At 41.9% G+C, this 19,263-nt stretch overlaps 1 protein-coding gene across 3 annotated transcripts in view; it reads right to left on the reverse strand.

The window, feature by feature from the left end:
* The window catches only part of LOC117574018 (nucleolysin TIAR), an 87,754-nt gene that overhangs the window by 1,660 nt on the left and 66,831 nt on the right, over window positions 1–19,263 (reverse strand). For 2 of the 3 annotated variants that reach the window (XM_052006767.1, XM_052006766.1), the window contains exons 3-4: window positions 9,341–9,416; window positions 1,154–1,530 (exon numbers count right to left, since the gene is read on the reverse strand). In XM_052006767.1, the coding sequence (XP_051862727.1) occupies window positions 1,154–1,530; window positions 9,341–9,416 (453 nt within the window). The remainder of the gene's footprint in view (window positions 1–1,153; window positions 1,531–9,340; window positions 9,417–19,263) is intronic. The other variant, XM_034257606.2, reaches the window with a different exon arrangement.

Below are 19,263 nucleotides of genomic sequence, written 5' to 3' on the forward strand. Positions count from 1 at the left end.
TCTCTCTCTCTTGCTCATTTTTGCCATAGGCAGCGTCGTCGTTCCTGTTATTGCGTTTCATTGTTTTGTTGCCTTAAATTTGCCTATTGTTGTTGTTGCTGCTGCTGTTGTTGAGTGCAAAAGTGTAGTTGATTTATTAACGGTGCGGCATACCCGAAGCTGAATGGAGGCACATTGAAATGGCGTGCACTCAATTGCAGCGACAACAACAACCACAACAACAACGACTACAAGCGGAAAGCTGAAAGCAGAACTGCAGACTGAAGAGGGTCGCACCACCAAAAAGGTGGCAGCCACAGGCCACAATACACAACAGTTTGCTAACAAAATCAAAATGGTGCGGAAACAATGGGTTAATGTGGTACAAGTAGCCGCTTTTCACTTTTAGTACTGCTTGATGCAACTTTTACTTTGATCTTTGTTTGCGTATTTGTTGCTCGGCTAATGTAAAATGCGATCAATGAGACGTGGTTGCCATGTTTTACATTGTTCATATTCAGGTCATTCTAGAAACTACGCAAAATTGCACTGTTCACTAGGTTCACTAGACGTATGCTTAATGAATCTAAGAATTTCATTAAACGTATACGCAATGTGGTCAATGTGTATATATGTTGCGTATACGTAATGTCTGATCAAAGCAAAGTATCCACTTTAAATAAAATGATCATCAACAGCAAACCTTACGTATACGTAATATATCATTAGGACAATTTAAATAAAATGAATACACTTCTCTCTTAAAGTGACGAATTGTAAAATTACTAAGCTGCAATCGTAACTTATTCGGAATGTTTTTGAAAGACAATATGTATACGCAATGTGTTCAGCTAAGATCCACATTAAGTATACGCAACAAAATTTTATAACGCTAAAAAATATACGCTACGTATACGTAATGTCTGATTAACAGACAGTATACACAATAAAAAAACGAAGCGCTCATATATGCGTTACGTATACGTAATAACAGATCTATTTCCCTCAATTTCGACTACATTTTAATATTTGTTTTTTTAATATGCATACTTCTTTGCGATTAACGTGACGAATGCACAATTCTAAATTTAGTGTGCTTCATTCGTAGCGTATACGCAATATTTATATAACACATTACGTATACACAATGTGGCAACTCCGCTTTACTACTTACCGCACAAATGCATAGCCCTTGTCCTTGAACACACGAATCTCCTGTATTGTGCCATAGGGCGAGAATGTCTTCTGCAAGATGTCCTCGTTGAGGAAGCCAGAGAGAGCACCGTTGATGCCGCCGCAGTAGACGGTGCAGTTTGTGGGGCTGCTCTGATTGTACACCTCATCAAAGGTCAACGGCTTGACATTCACTGCGAGTGTCACACAAGTAAATGAAATCAGTTCACGACTCGAAATTTGTTTATTGATTGAGTGCGAAGTGGAATACTTACTGTCTGCCTTGGTGGCCGGCGGTTTTCGTGTGGCCCAGTTTGTGCGTATCGAACGTGAGCCAAGCCATTGTCCGTTCATGGCTGTGATGGCGGTTTCCGCTTCCTGCAAATAGCCCAAAATTAAATGGTGAGGCAATTAGCTAAAAGCTCAGCGCCATTTGAAATGGTTTGTCTAGCCGCTTAAGCCGCTTACCGCTTGCGGCTTACAGAAGATACAACCCAACCGTCGCCCGTTTCTCGTCTCCCGAAAAAAAACAACATCAACAAAGCAACGCGAAAGTCGTGAAAGTGTTGAAGAAAAAACAATTGCTGCTGTCGCGCAAAAGTTGCTCCTTTCGCCTGAGCTTGGGAGAGAGCAACTTGGTCGCTCTTTGATTCTCTTTGCCACAATTGGCGTTGGAAGTTGTGTAGTTTCTGCATTTACAAGGGCAGCCACAAATTATAATTTCAATTTCGCTAAAAAGGTATTTCGTGCGTATCAAACGTGATTCATACTCAACAATGATTGCAACTTGCATGCAGTCAGGTGCACTCACTATGTGTGTGTGGCATGGGCGTTGCACAGCAATTTAGTTGCGGCACACCGAAGACTAAGTCACACAGCCAAGGAGCAGTGCCATAATGCAGTTCCTTGGCACGTTTCGGACGGTTGTAACTAGGTGCAGCCTGCCACAGGTATTGGTGTATTTTTAGCTTTTTTCGCAAAACATTTTTACATGGAGGCCACGTTTGAGGCAATGCGCGAAATCAGCGGCACCGCTGTCCAAACTGCTGCCGACCGGGCGTATACTCTATGTCAGTTGGAGGGAACTTATTCAATCTGCGGTTGAAGTACGAGAACCTCACTCTATGTGTGTGTGTGTATGTGTGTTGAGTAGTTGTAATTTATTCGAGCAGCAAACGTGGCATTTATTTACTTATGCTGAAATATTGTCAAAGGGTATTTCAATGTCCTTACGGGCCACAGCGTTGCGTTGGTTTTCATTTTCGTTTTTGGTTGTTGTTTTCTTTTTCTGCTCCCCCTTTAATTTAAACGCTTGAACAAAAGTCAACAATTGAGTGGCTGCCCCCAGCGATAAACCAAGCAACTGTCGCGTAACTTTGTCCATAATTTAAATTGAGTGTGTGTATGAGTGCATGTATTGTGTGTGTGCATAGCGTATATGTGTGTGCGTGTGTGTGTGTGCTTGCCTTGGTTAAGTCACGCAGTTTGCGTGCGTGCGCATTTTTATGCATTGCCAGTTGCATTTTTCATATTTGCATAAACTATAAATTTTACATTTTTTAACCGATACGCATCGTTGATTGCGACACTGCAACAACTGCCAGATCCTTGCGGGCAGGCAAGCAATGTGCGCAACAACAACTCCGACAACAACGACAACAACAACAGCAGCAAGCTAACTGTCGGCCCTACTCGCCCTCGGGGCATCAGAAAGCTATTTAAATATTTTACATTTATTTATCAGCCGAGCCGAGTCGAGTCGCGTCGAGCCGTGTGGCGCCTGGCAACTTTTAAAGCTGCCACATGCAATATTTAATTTGCTATAAATGTGGCCGCAACTCAAGTGCAGCAAACTCAAATGCGCTTTTCTCTTTTGCCAATTGCAATTGCAATGTGTCAACGCAAAATTGTCTCAACAAACGGTCATGTCAAAGTGAACTTTTGGCCAATGGCTAATGCAACGAACTTTTCAGCCAAAAACTTGTCTTTGCTTTTGGCTGCCCCAAACACTTCTTTCAGGTTTTTGCTGCAAGTCTCTCGCTGGTTGGCCAAAGTTTATCAATCATTTTGGTGGTAAATTGCTTAGAAAACATTTGCAGAACATGAACTGTTAAGCTGCAAAACGAAGTAAGACAGAAGCCGGAGTGGAAATGCTACGAAAGCAAGTGCTTAAAGTTGTATGCGACAATTCTCATGGAATATTTATGACTTAAAAAGAGAGAGAGATCGAGAGATGGAGTGGACAAGTGTCTCTCATTTAAATGCCTCATTGGCTGTCATAACTTCGCACACAGTTCAAGAACCTTCAAGTAATTTGGCAATTCATCTAGCTCAAGTGTCTGTTAAATACCACAACACGACACCCAATCTCATGGCGAACAACTTGCTAAAACTATTTATGAAAGTCCCGCCATCAACAGTCCAACTCCAAGTCCAAGTCTACTTCGACAACAGCAACAGCAACAACAACAACAATATCTAGCAACAGCAGCCATGTTTGTTGTCTCAAAAAATGTCTAAAACTAATTGCAAAGTTTCTGGGATAAACATGAAGCTGAAATAACAACAGAATGGTTTTGGCTTTGTGTAGACAGTTTTTGGGCATGGCCATTTGGCTCACAGGCAATTTTGTTGGTACGGTTAAGATGTCAGTCGATTTGTTGCTGCTGCTGATGCTGTTGTGGCCAGGCGAAATTAATTAATTGTGTATGGCAAATTTGCAGCTAATAGCTGGAAAAGTTTTTCGGAGACGAGAACGTTTGCCTGTTTTGCGGCCTGCTGCGGTTGTGACAACTAATACTTGCCACAAACACAAACGATAACCATAACAATAACCAAGCAAGTTCTTTGGCTTGACAAAAAGCGTTGCCTACTTATGGGCGCCTCCCTCTAAATTAATTAAATTCTATTTAAGTGCGCGTCGAACCTGCTGGTTGTCAGCTTAATCACGATTCGACGACAAGCTTTAATAAAAAAATAACGGAAAATAAATTTCATAAATGCCAAGTTCCAGTTTTGCGACGCATAAGTTAATTTTAATAGACGACAACTTCCGCATTCGGATAAGTTAATTAATTTCCAAGAACATGACGGCCGCCCCGAAAAAAGAAAAGTTTCTGGTTCGCTGGACAAGGCAAAGCGTAAGCATTACAGCATTTAAACTGAAAAATGTTGTCTAAATTCAATTTGATGTTCAACTTGTTGTAAGTCATTGCTTGGTGCAACTTTTGCTTTTGCTTTCGTTGTTGCTGTTGTATGCCGCCTCTTTTGTAAATATTGATTACTTGATAAGCGGTGAATCCTTTAATGCCCCCGCATGGCCAGGGCCAAGGAAATGAAACTGCCAAGCGACTGCACGATGCCACGAAGACAATGGGGGTTGTTGTTGGACGAGATGGGGTCACGGATGAGCATGATGCTGATGCTGATGGGGACGAACGGGAGCGAAGGGAAAGTCACAAAAAGTTTCGCTTCGGAACAGCTCAAGAAACAAAACCAAAAAGGCGAAATACCTTCATTAAGCGAATGAAGAAAAGCAAAGTAAGTTGAAGAATTTTTAAGTGGTTTAAAAGGGTTTTGTCATACTTTTCATCTGGATCTTGCTATCCACCCCAACCAACTCTTCCTCCCCCCACTGCCCGCCCCACTTAGTCGACTGCCACAAATGGGCGGGCCTTGTGCTGGTTGTGGCTGACATTTTGTGTACACAACGTACATAAGTTGGGAGCAAGACATTTTAAATGTTTATTAAAACAATAAGGAAATGGTTTGTGCCAAAAACGAGAGGAATAAAAAAAGGGGCCACAAACACGAAGAAGAACTCGTAACGGCAAAAGGTGAAAAAAGGCAAAGTCAAACACAAAAAGGGGATAATCCCCGCACAAATACACTCCAAGAAAATAAGAATTTGTTGCCTTTTCTTGTGTTGCCTTTTCGTTTCCTCATTTCTTTTTTTGTTTTGTTCATGGCAACCGTTTTGTCTTGAGAAAAAAAGGTAACAGACACATAGCAGAGCATAGTATTTAGTGCTGGCCAACCGTTATTCCTGCCGCTGCTCTCTCACAGTCCCATCTTCTATATCCGCACATCATCAGACTAAAAGGTTTGACCAGTCGGGCTCCTAAGCCGGTTTTGCGTTGTTCTTCGGTCAGATTCATTAACGTGGCTATTTAGATAAGCGTCAGAGCGTCAGCTCGTCAGCTCACAGTTCGTTGAGGGCTTTAAGCTGCCACCATTAACAAAAGTCGAACATTAAAGTCACCAAATACAAGTATAACCACAACAAGTCTCCAGCAGCTCTCTTTGCGCTTTGGCTGGACATTTCTGATGATTTCTTGATATTTATAGAATAACTCAAGTGGCAAATCGTTTACACACTTGAAATGCTGTCCCATTTGTCGCATTCTAAAGCATCAAACAGATATTGATGTATGTGTGTGTGCGTATACAATTTGAAGCCCAATGGCAAAAACAGTTTTCATTCTGTATTTAGACCAGAAGCAAAAGCAAAAAAAAAAAAATACGTTTTTCGATTTTTGACCATTGCCTGCTGGTCACACATCAGAACATTTTCGAACATGGCTGAAGTTGGGCTTCAGCATCGGCGTCGACGTCGGCGTCGGCGTCGACGTTTGCCAGAAATCAGTATTTCACGCAAGAGCGCACTTTTGTCAAGACATAATTCCATGGGATTTATTTGTGTATGCCATTTTTCCCTCACTCCCCTCTCGCTCGTGCTCGCTCCCTCTTCATCTTCTTTATTTTTCATTTCGATTTTTTGGTTCCCCATTCTCCATTTATTTTTTTTTATAGTTGCTACCCCCGAGGGTCAGCTTGTTCCTGCCTGCTGGTCATGTGTGTCCATGTGTCCAGTAGGTCGGTCGGTTGGCTTATGCGTGTGTAGGCAGTTTCAGGCTTCAAATCACTAGTTTCTGAATTATTATGGAAAACATAAAATGAATGTCCTGGCCATTTATATTTATAACGCAAGTTCTGTTCGCTTCAGCAAATTTATTACACACAACTTAAGCGTTTTACTTTTTGTTTGAAATTAGCTTTTTTCACAAAAAAATCGAATAAATAACTTTAACTTTAAAGAGCAACACTTTGACTTGAAAATTGAATAAAATATATTTTAGGAAAAGTGGAGAAGAAAAATTGAGAAGTCGATTTTTTACTGCTATTTAAAATGAAACAAATTATCTTATAAGAAAGACTTGACATTGACTTGACACAAATTAAATAAATGTTTGATAGAAGTATAAATATATTTCTATTATCTGCTGCCATTAAACATAATGAGTATTCTACTCCAAATAGATAACACTCTTTTACTTGTTATTATTTAAACTATTGAATATTCAACTTTAACTGATGAAGAAAAATACAATCAAGTATATTCTTAAGTATTCACTTGATGAACTTCCCTTTAAAGCGACAACTGTTCATTGTCATTTGATAAGCGCTTTAAATAAGTGTGAAATTCTTAACTAAGCTTCGCTGATATTTAGAGTCATAACCTTTTGAATATTGATGGCAACACATGGGGAAAATGCACTTCAATTGCAGTGAACCGCAAGGCAACAGCAGCGAAACATTGGGTTAACCGCAGTCATTGTACGTCGTGACAATGCCAATGACAGAAGCGACAACAACAACAACAGCAACAGCAACACGATAATAATGCAACAATGAACTGCAGAAGCATTTGATGAAAAGAAACTGAACCGAGTTGGATGCCCCCCAGCAGTGCACATCGTGTGACTGGCTGCATTATTAACAGGGGGACGATGGGCGTTAGGTGGCATTATATCTTGTTCGCTGCACACATTGTCGAAATTCGCTTGCAATTTCTTTTTTTAAATAAAATTCAAGCAAAAGCGCATTGTGTGGAGAGGAAGACTGTCTGAGACTGACGTATTTTCTCCCTCTAAGAACGTTGCAGTTGCATTAAATGTGTGCGTAAATACGCGTAGTTGAAGTTGTAAGTCAGCGTCCACTTAAGATGCAGGGAACACACACACACACACACGCGCGCAACAGTCGTTGAGTTGAGCTGTTGCTCATACGCCCCGTTAAGCGCGCGTGTGTTTGCCGCATTTGCCGCATTGGCGTGCAATAATATGTTAATGTTATGTGTGCGACAATAACTGATGCCGCCAGCCTTGTCAGCCATTAGCATTTTCGAGCAGTTCCCACACAGAAGCAGACCTGAAGGCAGCTTCTGTCTCTCCTGCATCGACATGTTTATTGCGCTTAATGTTTGCGGGAATTTGTTGGGCTTCTCTTTGCTGTTGTTTTTTTTTTCGCTACTACTTGTTGTTGTTGTTGTGATTTATGATGCTAATGACACGCAGGCAGCCAGGCAGAGAGTGTCCTGACAGTGCTCACGCCTCGCCGTCTCGACGTCTGCGTTGGTTGCTGCCGCTGATGGTTATTAAATTATGGCAATTTGTGTACATCGTCAGTGTTTGGCAGCACTTGTTGTCGTTGTTGCTGTTGTTGTTGTTGCTCTTGTTGGTGTTTATTTAAAGCATGTTGCCAAACAATTTGCGCTAAATATTTGAAGGCTGCCTCAGCATCAACTACAGCTAAAGCTTCAGCTTGTGCTTCAGTTACGTATTATGCAAAGCTCGGGCGATTGGCAAAATATTCATGCGCAGGCGGAAGTGCTGAATGAAGAAAATGTTTCTTCCTTTTCCGTTTGCAGTTGCAATCGAAATGCACACACAGACAGTACGTGTGTGTGCGTGTGTGAGCAGTAAGCCATTCGAAAAATAACTTTTCAATTTCCGCAAAACCACAGAAAATATATAAACTTTGCACAAAAATTTAATAAAACTTTTCGCATAAATAAAATTTGCATTAAATCAGCTGCAAGCGACAGAGGCGGAGGCAGACGCAAGAGGAGGGCGTGGCAAACGGCTTAGTGTGCCGCATATGAGTCGGTTATACATCTGTATGTGTGTCTGTCTGTGTGTGTGTGTCTGTCTGTGTTTGTGCGCAAAACTCATGTCGAGAAACTTAATTTGAAATATTTGAGTTTGCTATTTGGAGCGCGTTTGTTTTTCTTTCATTTGCCTTTGCAATGCATCGAAACTAATCGAGAAAGTTCGAAAATTTGTCGCTTGCTCCGCCTCGCTCCCTTCTCTTCCCGATGCGAACCTCGAGCATCGGTGCAGCATAAAAAGTTAACTAGTTAGAGCTTGGTGATGCTTTTGACACGCCAGCCGCAAACCAAATTGCGTATACGCCGCATTGCACTCAAATTCGTTGTAATTCAGCATCAGCAGCAACAGCAGCAACAACAACGCTTGGCAAAAGCTAAGAGACTTATGGCTTTAGCTTAACCATTTGAATGACAGCATCTGCCTGACTGTGGACGAGCCATGGCCGTTGCTGGCTGTCAGCCATCTCTATCTGTCTCATTTTGTGTGTGTGTGTGTGTGTGTGAAAATATTGATATTAGCATTAAAATTTAATTAACAATTTTCAACGTTTTCTGCTTAATTGACTTGTATGGCCCTTGGCTTTAATAACAGCTCACAGCTGAATGTCTTGACTTGAGCTTTGATTTCACTTTTGACTTTTCGCTTTGATTTTGCCAAACATATCTCTGTCGCTTTCAGAATCTCCTCTTTCTGCCTCTCTCTCTCTTTCTCTGTATTCTGGCTGTCTCCAGCTAAGCTTGCGCATTTTTTCTGCTTGACTGCCTGACACGCATTGCGTTTGATCCCCGACTATGCGTCAACTCTCGGCTTTCTCGCATTTTCTACCTATTAAGCACATGAAATTCAATCACAACAGACACAAAACAGAACCCACAAACCTTAAAGCCACACACACACATACACACACATGGAGACTCCCACTCAATTTTGAGTGTGAGTTATTTGTACCCTTATCACTTGCGGTTTAAACATATTGAATATGATGTGTAAATGTTTTCGGTTCTCTTCTTAACTTGGCCGTGAGATTTGTTGCATCTGCGCCCAACTGTGCGTGCGTGACTCTCAAATTCAAGGGGAGTTGATGCTGTTTTAAGAGGGTAACGATTTTCTCCCAGGGGCTGCTTTTTGATATGCCAACTGCTTAACAGTCAGTCGAACAGAACACTTTTTGATGAAGTAGGTTGCCGCACCTGTCTTGCTTCCACTCTCTCTCTCTCTCTTTTTCTCTGAATACTCACCGATTTCTTGACAAAGCTCACGAATCCATAACCCTTTGATTTCAGCGTCTGTGGATCGCGCACAACTCGACAGTCTCTGCGAATGACAAATGACAGGCGAAAAGGGAAGCAATTTATTATCGTGTTTACATTATATATATAGACATAATTAAGATAGTGCTTAATTCGAAAAGTGCCACACAAATGGGATACTCGATTTAATTTATTTAAGCCATTTAAAATTATCTTTTAATGTTGACCCAAAAGACCAACAAACACAAAGGCAGTAGAAGTAGCTGAGGAAAATCCCATAAAATGAAGAGTGAACGTTGGTTGGCCCAAGTAAATGTCGAAAGTCGAATGCGGAAAGCTAAAAGTCGAATGGATGTCCTTTGCCAAAACGGAGAAGGGAAAAAAGAAATTGCATGTGCAGAAATATGAAGCGAATGGAATAAAAAAAAAAGAACCAGAAATCGAAAAGAAACGTGTTTGGGAATGGGATTTCTATATAGAAACGTGTAGATGGAAAAGCCAGCTGAATTGTAAAAGCTGCTCCTTAAGAACGACAGCAAGCAGCTTATGCGCTGGGCGTGGCAACTAAAAAGGATTTTCCAGCTGCAAATACCGCACACACAAAGTGTTAGACCACGTGTCGGACGTTTTGGCTTCACTCAGCAGCAGCAGCAGCAGCAGCAACAGCAGCTTGCAGCTTGCTGGCCAAGCTGGCCTGTGGAGTATGGGCTTTAAATATTGTGCCGCCGTCTTGCTTAAGCCACGAAGAAATATTCCAGCCCAGCCCACCACTGATGAGTGTATGTGTGTGTGGGAGTCGCTCGCTTCAACCGCAACACCAACAAAAGCACCAACAACAACAACATTAACGGAGGGCAACCCGCATGTCGACCGCGGCATTTAAAAAAGGCCAACTTGATTGTAAATCACGATAAAAGTCAATTTTTAATATGAGTTTTAGTTTAGCCCAAGCTAAGCCCACACCTCTGCTCAGCTCTGTTTCCCTCTTCAGGCCATGTTTAAAAAAAAATAAATGGAAAGAAGAAAAGTATTTTAATGGCCTTTGGCTTGGGCTTTAGCTTTCAAGCTTCAAGGTTGCAATTTATGGCGCTGACCAACAGCGAAATTGCATTGCTACAGCCAAAGTGAGTGAGGGAAAAAGAGGAGGAGTAAAGCACTGTAATCGATACGCACATAAATATTGGGGAAAAGCATATTTAATTAAACTTTAATATTTATTAGCTACCAAAGGAATTTCGGCTGCAATTGCTTCGGGCCATGAAATTTCGGGGTTTGGGATTGGCATTTGAGTTTGATTTTAGAGTTTGGGTTGTCGGTTTGGTTTGGTTTGGTTCGCTGCTCTCTGCCTGCACTCTGCGCTCTGCCACGTAAACAAAACAAATGAACACGATATGAAAACACACACACCAACACACACACATCAACACACAGACACATGTCTGTTAGCAGCGCTTGCACACAAATATTGCAGCCTCCCTTTTTGGCTGGGCTTTGATTGTGCCAACAAATTAAACGCCATGCAAATGTATGCAAGACCATGTTGCAAGGTATATAAGTGTGTGTGTACAAGTCTGTCTGAGTGTGTGTGTGTGTTGGTTATATTGCATGCAATTCTCCCTCCACACAAGGCAGCAACCCCCAACTTGATCATATTTCACAATCGATAAGCATCAGTTCATATTTTCATAACATTTTTGTTTGAATATTTCAACATGCAGCAGACACAACAACAACAACAATCACGACAACAACAACGACAACGACAACTTGCAACTTTGCAGAGAGAAAGAGAAAGAGAGAGTCAAGCAAATACGAAAATTTGGGTAAGTACACGCTTGAGCATCGTGTTGCAATAATATGTTTGAACATTTAGCATAAAACAAACATAACCTTTGGCAATGCTCGAGAAATAAATCCGAATGTCGTCTATATATACATTCATATATGTATATTTGTTTGTGTGTTTATAAGTGTGAGTCGGTTTGTATGTGTGTGAATGCCACTTCGCTTCAATGGCTCTCAAACTGTTGCCATAGTTGTTATCATGCACGAAAAACTCAAAAATTTGACTACGTCTACGACTCTGCGGCAACAACTGTGGCAATTTATCCGCTGACGTTTACTTATGCAGCAGTCAACTGGAGTGTGTGGCAAGCAGCAAGCAGCAAGCGGAATGGGGTACGTGTCGAGGGCATACACACACACACACAGACACGCACAATACACACACACACACACAGACAGTTGCAGACTGTGTTTGCCCAAAGAATTGAGCAGTGATGTTGGGTGGTGGCAAAAGCAAACGCAGACCAGGAAACCTGCATGTCTTATTGAAAGGATAAATTTATGTGCATAAGCAGTACGTACACATGTGTATGTGTGTGTGTGTGTTGGTTGCTTGCTTCATGCAGCTAAGGCCAATCAATATCTTTTTTACAAATATTGGCAAAAGTTTTTGCGTTTGCTTTTACTTTAGCTTTAGCTTTGGCTTTGGCTCTTGCTTTGCATTGGCTGCAAGCTCGAAAATAAATTTCCAAAAAATATTTTCGTATCTTAAGTGCATAAAACTATAAACGTTAAACAAAATATTTCACACACACATACGCATCGAAAGAGATATGCACACACACACACACATACACAAATGCGGTTATTTAGACTACATATTTTGGCTTTATTCCCAAGCCTTTGGCCCATGCTTCGAGTAGCTTTTGGCCTCGACTCTCAAGGGGGCAACATCTCATGCCACACTTCTTCTCCCTCTCTCTCTCTCTCTGTCTCAGTCTCTTCTTCATCTCTAGCTCTCTCTCTCTCTCTCTCTTCCTCTGTGTATCTTGAGGGCGCGTTGAGCGCATTAGCAGGGGGCGGTTGGGTGTGAGGGTTGTCGCTATTTTGGCTTTAACAATTGATTTATGCTAACAATGCCCCCATGTCTATACCGTTCTCTTTCACTCTCTTTCTCTCTCTCTATGTGTGTGTGTTGGATTATGTACGTATTGTGCGGCATGTGCGGTTGAAATTCTTTTGTGTTTGAATTAAAATTGCATAGATGATTTATAGAGAAATTCGAGATCGTGCTGATGCCGTTGCCGATGCGGTTGCTATTGCAGTTTGGCACGACTTTGGCTTTTCGAGTAAATAAGATGAAAACTTATGCATGAGATTTTCTGTGACGGCAGAGAAATGCAATTGCCAGTGCGAAGTTATCAGCCAGCTCGCTCTTCTCTAGTCTGAATGGACAACAAATAAATTGGCAACGATTGCAAAACTCTTATTGGCCAAGGCTCGTAACTCTTATAGCTTCGAGCTCTTATCGCTTCAGTCAATATTTATTTTTGTAAACTAAACTATCATTAGAAATGGCTTCAAGGCAGAGACAGGCATATAAACATACACATATCGAAAGCAGTGTCTCACTCGTCTCCTAACTAAACCAGCAATTTGCAATTTCCTGGCCACTTAAAGGCACTTTATCGATACTTCATCGCACTCACATAACAGTCTCCTCTCTTTCTCTCTCCTTTGTCCCTTTTGTATAGACACATGCTATAATTTTCAGCTCGTATGCTATATACATAGCATATATATAGCAGCTGCCTGCATGCTAAACACATCAGCAGTAAACACAAATTACTCAGCATTGCAAACAAATGTAAACCGATAATATCGCGTACTCTCAGGGCCAAAGCATGGAGAGGGAGGAGAAGGAGAGGGAGGAGAAGGGCGCCGGAAGTAAACTGCAAAGTCAAAATCCATCACTAAGTCAATGAATTGTGGCTGTACTTCAATTTCCTTTGGCCAATTTTGTTATTGCATTGCCACAGACACACACACACACACACTAGCTCGTTTCCTCGTTTTCTATTCAACAGTCAGCATTCATCTCACAGAGCCCAGCACTTTCATCATCTCCATCATCATCATCATCAGCTTGCTCGCTTCAAATTTTGAAATATATTTTTTGGCCATGTTTGCATACTGGGCCATTGACTGCTGCGGCTCCTCTATGAATTTTTACCAAAAATTTCGCAGCGTATTTTTATGCGATTTGCTCATCTCTCTCTCTCTCTCTGCTCCCTTCACTCTCCTCTTGTCGTTTTATTGGCCTGCTCGATGATTTCCGTTTTGCTGGTTTTATAAGAGGGGGCGTTGGGGCGTGGCCGCATGTTACTTCGATCACTCAAATACAGTTGTAAATTCAAATGAAATGCAAGTGGGCGCATTGTTTGATTGGATCCGATTCCATCCATGGTGACGACGGGTTGAAGAGTTTGATTTCTGCTTAGCCAAATATTTAAAGTGGATTTTCTTTTGCACATTTTATGAACGTTTCGTTACGCAGCGACTGCGTTCTATTATCGCAATTGAATTCGATTTGATTTCGCCGACCAAAAGTAATAAATTCTCGACTCTTTTCTCTGGTGCGAAAAGCTTAAAGTTAAATTAAAAAAATAGAAAAATTTTGTGCAAACTTTGCACTAAACAATAAGGGGAGGGTGTAGAGAGTAGGGAGTAGGGAAGAGGGGCGTGTCACGTGCCAACTTGTCGTCTATGCAACATTTATTTACACTAACATGGTTAACTCGCATTGAGACAATTTCATGCTCATCTGCATAAAATCAATTCCATTTTGGAGACAATTTGAAGATTGGAATACAAATTTCGAATTATCAACGTGGGACAAAACGGAAAGAACTCAAATGGCTAAAGCCAGCGATCGCAATCAGCATTGAACCGGCCAATGGGGCCACAGAGTTAGAGAGTGAGAGAGAGAGAGAGAGGGAATGATGGATAAAAAGACAGAGAGACAGAAAATGCTGCTGCTTCGAGTTCTGTCGCGATGTCTGCTTTGGCTTTTTGGGGATAGTCGCTGGGCGCCACGTTGCCACGTTTTTCATTCCGTTCAAGCATTTACGCCATAGACACTGGTCGGCATCAGCTTCAGCTTCAGCGTCAGCGCCAACGTCATGCATACGTAATGCGGTTGGGGACGACGAGCGACGCAGCAGCAAAAGCAACAGCAACAGCAACAACAGCAGCAGCTGCTTTACTAATTCCATTCTCTCTCTCTCTCTCACTTTCTTTGCTGTTGTATTGGTGTGCGCAGTGCAGCGGCAAATTATGTGGTGTGTGATTTGCCACAGACATTTCACCCCAGTCTCCCCAGACATCGCAGTCACAAAGTCTAGTTGCAACACATTTACTCTGAGACGCATTTCGAAGACACAGACACGGACACGGACACAGACCACGAACTGAGACGATATTTTAGCACCAAAAGCGTCAAAGAGTCGAAGCAAAAAACTCCCTTTTGCGCACACAAAAAAAAAAAAAAAAATGAAGTACTCTGAAAGATGAAACGAAAAAAAAAAACAGACACAGAAATGGAAAGGAATTTGCATGCAACTCGTTACGGCTGGCACTTGTGTGTGTGTTAAGCCAACGTGGTGGCAGCCTCATCCCTTCGAGCTGACACTCGCACACTTATAAAAAAAAAAAGAAAAAACCATATCGATTTTGCAGTAAATAAAACATTCAAAGATTGAAGTTGCCGCTTTTGAGCTTAGCCGAATGGTGTGTGGCCTCTTTCTTTTTTCTCTGTTTTTTTTTATGGAGTGCGCCGACAGTCAACGGTGCCTCATGCCACAAGGCCTGGTGCCTTGTGCCTCATGCTGCATGTTGGTGGCGATGGCGATGGCAATGGCGATGGTGTTCGGTTTGCCTCGATGGCGCTTCCTTTTATGGCTTCCGCTTACGTTTTTTTCTTGCAGCAGCAGCAGTAACAGCAGCAGCTGGTTGTTGGCTGGCTATTGGGATTGTGAATGGACGGGGGTAGAGGGGAAGGGGCACTGCCAAATTGTAAATATTTTTGTCGGCCACGTAGCGGCGCAGCAGAAAATATTGCATTTTTCGTTTGGCATAATAAACGATGTGCCAAAAAACCACCAAAACCTCGAAACAAAATGCAACAAAAAAAAAAACATGAAATGAATACACTAGTTTCCTTTTGAGTTGTCTTAATAGTCAGATACCCTATCACTTTTTACTGCATACGAAACGGGAATGAATATACCTTACTATACTCCAATTGCAGGGTATTAGAATACTGCCAACAGCTGGAGCAACAACTCGTATGCATATGAATGAAAGCATGCCCATGGACAATCTGCGAGTTAACTGAGTGAAAGTTGAGAATTATTGCTGGAAAGTTAACTTTAATTGTGGTTCATTAAGCTGCTAAATTAGCTGCGCACAAATAAGAAATAAGAGAATGGTTTCCCTAAAAATTATTATTATTTAAATATTTCATTGGCAAATTCAACTAAAATCCAAAGCATCTCATTTAAGATCAAACTTTGAATTGCTGCTGACGGTCGCCAATTTTGTTTGTGTAGTTTGTTTCCAAACAATTATGTATTATGGGGCTGTGCTCAGTGAGGCCCAATGAATTTGCAGTATTTATTCAATTTATAACTGTCAACTTTTGTGGACTCTTTTGCAAAAGCCATCAGCTAAAATCGCCAAAAACGGTCAACCAACTGTCACACATGGACAAAATGACGCCGACGTTGGCAAAAGACAAAAAAAAAAAGGCGACCAGAATTTCTCCCAAATAAAAAAAAATTACAAAAACTCTGGTAAAAATCAAATTAAAATGGCGCCGCTGCCATTTTGCAGACACAAACGTCTCGCACACACACACACACACACACACATACACTCGAGAATTACACATACGCAATGCTGTGTGTGTGTGTGTGTGAGTTATGCAAAAGTTGCTCGATAAATTACGCTTTGCCTTTGGCATTGATTTGGCATGAATTATAGAACAATGCCTGATGCGACTTATGTCGCAAATGGATATGAATATCGACATATATGTATGTGTGTGTATGTGCAGACGGTTATCTGGTTATTTAATCAAAGTGTTTGCTGCTTTAATAATACACTCGTTTATATACATACATATATAAATTTCCATTAAATACTGACAGCCGCTGGCAAAAATGTTGAAAATAAGTGCATTTAAGCCGAGGCGAGTGGTCGTCGCTGGGTTTTGCTGGTTGCTGGTTGCTGGCTCCTGGTTTGGGGTGCTTTGGGGCTGCTTTGGGCGGATTGAGCGGGTTTTATTTATAACGCAACAACCGCATCCCCCTCTCTCTCCACTTCGCTCTCTATTGGGGCCAGCCGCAGCTACTGTTGGCTTGCACTGGCCACGCCCGGACACACGTCAATAAAACTGCTTCAAACTGTCCACATTGAGGCAGGAGCTGCAAGCTATTCTCAGAGATGGGCTGTGAAGGGAAGGGGAGGGGAAGCGTGAGGGTGAGGGTGAGGGAAACTAGCCGATGGGTGGATGGATGGTGGCAGCTCTGAAGCTCTGATGCGATGTGTGGCCTGGCGATAAGGCTACTTTAACGCTGTCCCCGTTTTGTGCATGATATAGCCCCGACGACTACGTTTCGAGGCGGATCGGCCCCTTTCGTGTTTTAGCCAATGACTGAATGGTGTAAGGGCGACGAAGAAGCAGAAGCAGAAAGAAGAGTTGAGGGGGGGGGGAGTAGTGGGGAAAGAGGAGACACATCTATGGGAATGGGTTGGCCCTGGCGTTGCATGGCGTTTCAAACATGCAAATTGCTTGCGGTTCGCTTCGGTTTTTCGCTTTCAATGAGTGCCCCGCTTACAGTTTACTCGACTTTTATTTTGCACCACACACACACACACGCTGACATTGTGTGTATGTGTTTGGTTTTTACGAGTATATATGCAAAATGCAACAACAAAAAAATCCATTTAGATTAATTAGTTTTTAAGCGAAACAAGCGCATTGGGTGGCCTGTTATATATATTGGTATGTGTGTGTGAATGGTGTGGTGCATGACTCTATAGCTGTGTGTGGTTTGGCATTACTCTATCTCTTTCTATATCTCTCTCACACTCTCTTTCTATGACTCTCTGAAATACTTCTTGTGGCTACTTTAATGGCCATTGCGCACAAATCTCTGCCTAGATGGCAACCTCTTACTTTCCTCCCCTCCCGAATCAAGACAATCTTCGAGTTGCGTGCTCATAAAAAATTCAACACACACACACACACTAACATAGAGCGAACACAGAACTTGCCCACAAATGATATACATAATAAAAGTGAATTACTCGTTTTGTATCTTTATTGTGGGCGCATCAAGTTGCTCACTCACTTTCTGCTCGACTTCACTTGGGCAACTTTGTCTGGCCAAATCTCAGGCAGCCAGCTAGTTTAAAGTTGCCACTCGTCGTCACACTCGCCAGTCGCCGGCACTCTATCGTTGCCACCTGCGTCGACCCACTACAAAATGGCGCTTAATGATGCCAGAGATGAGCGACCGCAGCAGCAGAAGGAGCAGCAGCAGCAGCTGGATCACTGTGTGTGTCAATGGACTTTGCTTCGCTCCGTTGGCAGTTGTCGACCTGGCCATCTACATAACTAACTAAGCGTGCCATGTTGCAGTCGTCGACTTTGGGTGTTAAACTTGTGTCCTACATGGACTGCACACCACACCACAGCACAGCACAGCGAAGCATAGCAAAAAATATATGTATAAAGAGCCGAAAAAATAGTGAAATAAACTTTGCTCAAAAGTTTGTTTATTACGCGCCGACAGCCGACAAAGAAGTGAGTGGCTTTCACTGCGAAAGAAAAGAGGAAAAGTGTGCGAGACAGAGCAGCTTATGGAGTCGCCGTCGTCTATGTTGAAAATTCATCATCTTTTTAGCAGTTTATGCGGCAGTTTGCTGCCTATGCGAAGTCAAGTTGGAGTCTGGCAACTGCTGCCGGCTGCTGCTGCTTTTTGTTCGACTGCTTCTTTGTTATACCCAATACTTATAAAAGAGGATATTAGCTAAGGATGCAAACAAGTATGGAAAAAACATAACACTATAAATGAAGATGCATTTGGCATAAATTACTATTTTAAAATAATAAAATATGTATCAAATATAACTTAAAAAAATAATTTACAGGGTATTTTTTAGTTTAGCATACCGCATTTTACTCTATCTCGTCGCTTACTGCTTTGCTCTATTAAAAACTTGTAACAACTTGGCTCGTTATCCCGTCTTTTTTTTGGGCGCAATTCCCCGCAAAATAAAGGGAAGCGCTTGACGACATGGCGTATACGTAATTTGATTTGCATGCCATATCGTGTCGCCTATAGTTTTGTATTGATAGATGAGCGTTGGCAGCAATTAAAAGTGAGCCTGTGTGTCTGCGAACTGAAACAAAACTGCTGGCGACAAATCGTTTCATTCTTGTTTTTTTTTAGGCATTTCCTTTGCCGGCAAAAGTTTGATTGCTTCGTGTTGGGACTGAAAATGGGACTCAGATTGCGAGTGGGACAAAGTTTTGCCTTTGGCTGGGGTCTTTAAACTGCAAAACGCAAAGCCGGCGTGTCCAGTGGCCAGTGACAAACATTGTAGAAGCCGACGACGACGAAGAAGAAGGAAAGAAAACGCAAAAAAAAAAAAAAAAACAGAACAGAACGAAAGATACATTTTACTGCATCATTAAGGATAAGCATCAAACTGGCTTTGAATTTGTTTGTAGCCATTCTGCGCTTTGTGCAAAACTTGCCTGAGATAAGTGCAGCTACGACACAAAGGACAATGGCAATAAAAATAAAGCTTTGTCCTTTAAATCGCCGTTGCGAGAGTGTTACGATTATAATGCCTTGAATTTGCGGCAATCGAATGGAGACGCGCAGATGTGGCAACCAGATAACTAACTACTCGTATTCTTCTTAAATGGCCACATTAAACATCATATGGTCTGGCGTTCACATTCGATTGTTGCAGCATTCATTAAACGAAGTCAGTCCCAACTAATTAGGAAATAATTTACAGCATCAAGTGAGTGTTGTAACAGTTGCATG

Source organism: Drosophila albomicans, chromosome 2R (genome assembly GCF_009650485.2).
Source record: "Drosophila albomicans strain 15112-1751.03 chromosome 2R, ASM965048v2, whole genome shotgun sequence".
Lineage (NCBI taxonomy): Eukaryota > Metazoa > Arthropoda > Insecta > Diptera > Drosophilidae > Drosophila > Drosophila albomicans.